Here is a 5,995-nt window from a genome sequence, read left to right on the forward strand (position 1 = left end):
GATTATATGTGTTAATGCATTATTATACTCACAATTAACCCTTTGGCGCAGATGGAACACTGGTGTCCCTTATGTATATATGTATATATATATATATATATATATATATATATATATATATATATATATATATATATATTGCTGACGCTCTAATTACAAGCAAAAATATATTTTGGTATTTTTTAATTATTAAAACCGTTTATTTGTTGCTCAAAAAATCTGTTAGATTATTGTAATATGTACTAAAATATAAAATCCAAGAAAATTAGTTCGAAAAAAACATTTTTTTCCCATTCAAAAATTTATTAAAAAATTATTGAAAAATTTATCAATAATTGATTTTGTAAATTGACGAAATCCAAGGAAGAATAACTGTATTTTCTCGATCTCAATAATTGCATTTAAGGGCAAATTTAAAAAATTATTGCTTGTGAGTGATCTGTGTCTGAAAGATTGTGCGTTTCACTCAGAAAAAGACATCGGCGTTTCATGCTCTATTTCATAACTATAAATTATTAACATGCTAAATATGATATTTTCCACTTATTTTAACCTGAAGTGATACAAAATAATGAATAAATATAAAACATATGTTCAATATAAATTCTGCGACAAAGAGTTAATGAACATTCTAACAAATTTAGTGATCCTGAGAATATTTTTTAGCTTCTTAAGTAGCCTGAATACCTTCGGAAACGTAGCTTAAGCCACTTAACTGGTCTATCCGTACACCATACGTAGGGGAGAGTGGGGTCAATTGTAACATTTTTTACTTAACTATTTTTAATTCACAAAAAATCCAATATATTATTAGTATTAATTAACAGACGAGTAAAGTAGACTATCCTCCACTGGAAAAAAAATAAATACCTTATTTTAAACGTTGTTATATTAGTTATTAACAATTTTTGACAGTTGTGCACTTGTTACAATTGTCCCCACTTACGGGGTCAATTGTAACAGTTCATAAATTCAACTAAAACATAGTTAATTATACATATTATCATAGTTGTGATATATTTTTTATTGATCAAAATAGTAGTGATATTTTAGGAGTAAAATTAACAATGAGCAGAGACCTAAAGGGTTAAACTTTTAACTTTAATGGGTTAAAAATTTTAATTTATGCTGTGAAAGGTGACAAATAAGATAATGCACATGCAACAAAAAAAATGATATAGGAAACTATTGTGGTTCTTAAAGAGTTAAGTAATAGTTTATAAACATGAGATTATTTATTTTCAGCTGTTACAATCGTCCCTTTACTTATTGTTACAATTGTCCCCAAGACGCCATTTCAGCTTCATTTGTTAAAAACAATGCTAGTTAATTAACAAAACTAATTTTTTTTATTGAAATGTTAATTAAGGTGTCCACTTACATATTCGGTTAACAATTTTTATTTGTTCAAACAAAATTACTTTGTTACAATATAATATTCTAATACCAAAAAAAGTACTTACGTAGCGTGAAAATATCTTTTGTGATGTAACTCTTTCAAAAGTACATAAAAGTGGCTGCCAGCAGGAGTGTACATGTAGATGTATTAAATACACCTTGTGCGCCACCTAGGAACCAAATCTAGAACCCGACACTCGAAATTTTTGCTCTGTTACAATCGTACCCTGTAGCATTTGACCCCACTCTCCCCTACTATTCATGGGAAATTAACGCTAGTTCACATTACTTAGTATTTCGAATTATCCATGTTCGAACTGAAAAAAAAATCGTCTGTAGTAACGTCTGTAGAACGTCTGTAGTAAATTCACTATCACTGCTATCACTGGAAAAATATATTCTAAAACTGCAGAAAATCCGTCACTACATCATTTAACGTGATTGCAGCAGTAAAATTACCGAAAGTAATTAAGCGTCTTCTCCGTCGATATAAGTATGGCGATTTTTCTACAGTTCCCCTAACAAATGCGCACATTCTCTCTAATGACTTTGTTTTTCTTCACAGAACTTAGTTTTTGTATTTCAATTAATATATATTACCATTATTAATTAAGCATTGGTGTCAACAGTAATACGGCGACTTTCTTACGACTTTTAAGAAATAAAAGTAGATACGAATTTTTAAAAAAAAAATAATATTACTTGCAAAATTCTAGTAACTAGAACTAGAAGTTATATACTCTATAACTTTGCGACACAATCTTTGCAACGTGTTTAATAGTTAAAAGCAAACATATTTCGTGTATTTAAAGGATTAAACATTGGCATCTAAGGAAGGGATAAATTAGTATTAAATTAAATAATCTCGTTCATTTATTCCATAGCTTCAATCAAGTTAATATAAAAATTTAAACCACAAAAATACAATACTTTTTATCATAACATATGATTCAGTTTAATTTTCAAACTCATTTCAAAAAGATGATAATACAATTGTTTTTATTATGTACACTATTTAATCACTGTTCAGTTAGTCCTTATATGTTATGTCATTAAATGTATAAAGAAAATAAGCTTAAAACTGGCTAATTAAACAATGTTAATCTTACGTTTAGCAATTTATAATGAGATAAATATTTATTAAAACCATTAGAAATACAATTAGTCATAACACGACACATCAATGTGCCTGAACTACAAAGCTATAGCTGTAAAGTTTCCAAATCAACAATTTGAAATGTGCTAAAAACTGATTACCATTTAATACATTTATTCATAGCACTTTACATTTAAACATATAAAGATAGATACTTAACATTTAATAATTAAAATTATGTTTATTAATTTTAATTATTAATTTATATATTAATATAACATTAACTTATATAACAAATTATATAAGTTAATATTATATTGCACATTTGAACATGAACTGAAGAATTAAAGGCCGGATTTGTGTAAAGAAATGCAGTAAATTCGTGTTTCGGAAAAATATTAAAAGTAATTTTTGTTAAAAATAAAATAGTACCCGTTACAGGTTAAGAAAGTGAAGAAGTTAGAATAATATCATGCCCTCAAAAATCTTCCAAAGTTTCATCAGTTCTAACGCCATTGCATGAAAAACTGTCTGAACGGATGGAATTGTTAGAATCTATGTTTAGTTGTTCAGTTAGAAATAGTGAAAAGCTCTCTCATACTTAAGTAAATGTCATTTTTTATAATAACTGAATCTTCAACTTTAACATTCGATACAATTAAATAATTGACTCATTATTTGTAAGCTTAACATTGTGCAGAGGGCATAGTAAGATTAATGTACTCCTAATTCAGATAAAATAAAGGTCTGGCGTTGTTTCGGGGACCTTATTAAGTCTCTGCACCACAGTGGTAAGAACTTCTACCTTCTGCTCATCCTCAATCACTGACCATTCTGTCAAAGGCATTATTTCCGATATGTGATTGACAATGTAATCCAGTGCAGCAGTTTTCAACTGCTGGTGCTTGTTCATATCCGCAAATTTAAAAATTTCACTGACATTAACGATTGTAAAAGCACTCATCAAATATGTGACACATTTATCTTTCAGCGAAGGCACCTGGTACTTATCTGAAGCCATCATCAGTTCTTTTGCGAGATCACAATCCATTTCTTCAACAAATCCGGTGTAAAAATATTCCAATAAGGCCTGCGTCGAATCTTCGTCTTCAGGAAAAGTAATAATACCATTTTTGCTTTCTGTCATGTCCGGGTCGTCATACATTTTCAGGAAGTAGGGTGATCGAGCAATCAGAACAGATTTATGTGCTCGTAGCATTGTGCTTTCATCCAACTTCAACACCACGTCTGTATGCTTTTGACTCAAAAATAATTCACGCATGTCATTCTGCAAAGTTAATAAACTGTCTGTATTGGTAGAATACTGAAAATTCGAAGGCGTTTCTAATTGCCTACCATTAGTTACACAAAATTCGAACTTCAACGTCACTTTCCTGCTCTCGTGACTGTATTTTTCTAGGTCAAGACTTGTCAAAAAAGGACTAAACTCCCAAACATCATCAGTCGTGTCCGATTTAAAGAAATATTCACCACTTTCACTTTTAACTACTGCTTCGAGTGCATCGATCAATATTATTTTACAACGCACTTGACGCTGCAAAGGAGAATCGCTTTCGATTTTGCTGATTTTTATGACAACTAAATCCTTGTAAGTTAAACCTGATTTTGAGAGTTCAACTTTCAGCTTTGTATTTTCTAAAATCAAAAACTCGTTCCACGCTGTGTCAACCAGTGGCAAACTTACTTCCCAAATAAAATTGCGTGATTTTGTTCCTATCTTGGTTCGAATCTCGCATCCTATAGGAGGGTGAGGGCATTCAACTTCACTTCTCATGTGGCAACGCAGCATAAGTCGATTTTCACTCCAGGATAGCTCGTCGAGCTCAGCACGTTCTTTTTCCAGAGTATAATATGAAGAATTAAAAGAGATATGGAATGGTTCATTTTTTCCTTCAACTGTCTCCAAAATCGTTCCATTAGGATCAATCATTTCTATTTTATAATCTATCCATATTTCGCCATTTGTGTCATATCTTCTTAAATAACATCGCGTGACCTCTGTTTCATAGGGGACATCTCTGGGAACCAGGTGAAGTTTCCACTTGCTTCCTCCAAAACAATCAATTTGGAAAAAAGGACTCACGATTTCTTCTCCATACTCATGGCTACAAAAAGAAAAATTCTCGATGAGCCAGGTGACAATAAATTTTTCACACGACATAATTTTGAATTTTGTGCAACAATCTGATGCAAGACGAATGAAATAAATTTATATCTTTTCGAATAAGGTGAGAAAAGCAAAAAGAAAGATATTTAAATCTAACTGAAATCATTTAACTATAACATAAGCTGAGTTATCTTATCTCTCACTATCTCATCGAAGTTTCGTTTTCAGAAAAGCATCTATTGTTCCATTTGTAATATTCACTTTGTCATGAAAGCCCCTGGTTTTGTTTTGATTTTATTTATCAGCAGACGAAGTTCAGAAAGCATATATTGCATCGAGAAAAGAGATAAGACAGGATTTCGGGGGAAATTTCCCTTATATGTCATTCTATTTTTTTGAAAAAAATTACTAATTTATTAATTAGTAAACAAAAAAGTACTCCATTTGTGAAAGCTTACAACTTGAAATACTGCTTTCTTTGGGAAAAAAATACTTTTGAAAAAATAAATTTTTGTTTTGTTCGATAGTTAATTTAACGATTTTTTAAATTTTTTTCATATATATATATAATATATGCATATAACATAAGCTGAGTTATCTTATCTCTCACTATCTCATCAAAGTTTCGTTTTAAGAAAAGCATCTATTGTTCCATTTGTAATATTCACTTTGTCATGAAAGCCCCTGGTTTTGTTTTGATTTTATTTATCAGCAGACGAAGTTCAGAAAGCATATATTGCATCGAGAAAAGAGATAAGACAGGATTTCGGGGGAAATTTCCCTTATATGTCATTCTACTTTTTTGAAAAAAATTACTAATTTATTAATTAGTAAACAAAAAAGTACTCCATTTGTGAAAGCTTACAACTTGAAATACTGCTTTCTTTGGGAAAAAAATACTTTTGAAAAAATAAATTTTTGTTTTGTTCGATAGTTAATTTAACAATTTTTTAAATTTTTTTCATATATATATATAATATATATATATATATATATATATATATATATATATATATATATATATATATATATATATATATATATATATATATATATATATATATATATATATATATATATATATATATATATATATATATATATATATATAATATATATATATATATATATATATATATATATATATATATATATATATATATATATATATATATATATATATATATATATATACCTATATCTATATATATATATATATATATATATATATATATATATATATATATATATATATATATATATATATATATATACCTATATCTATATATATATATATATATATATATATATATATATATATATATAAACTGCTGTTTGTAGAAAATGCAACACCATGAAAGAATCATCAGAAT

The 5,995-nt window shown here is 28.3% G+C and overlaps 1 protein-coding gene across 1 annotated transcript in view; it reads right to left on the reverse strand.

Annotated features, from left to right (window-relative positions):
- Positions 1-4,734, reverse strand: part of LOC147814866 (uncharacterized) — a 30,036-nt gene extending 25,302 nt beyond the window's left edge. The window contains exon 1 of the mRNA XM_087156521.1: positions 3,231-4,734. Within this exon, the coding sequence (XP_087012647.1) occupies positions 3,231-4,676 (1,446 nt within the window). The 5' untranslated portion in view covers positions 4,677-4,734. The remainder of the gene's footprint in view (positions 1-3,230) is intronic.
- Positions 4,735-5,995: the final 1,261 nt, after the last annotated feature.

The sequence above is a fragment of the Parasteatoda tepidariorum genome, chromosome 2 (assembly GCF_982258835.1).
Source record: "Parasteatoda tepidariorum strain Cologne lab strain chromosome 2, Ptep-v5.0, whole genome shotgun sequence".
NCBI classification, from domain to species: domain Eukaryota; kingdom Metazoa; phylum Arthropoda; class Arachnida; order Araneae; family Theridiidae; genus Parasteatoda; species Parasteatoda tepidariorum.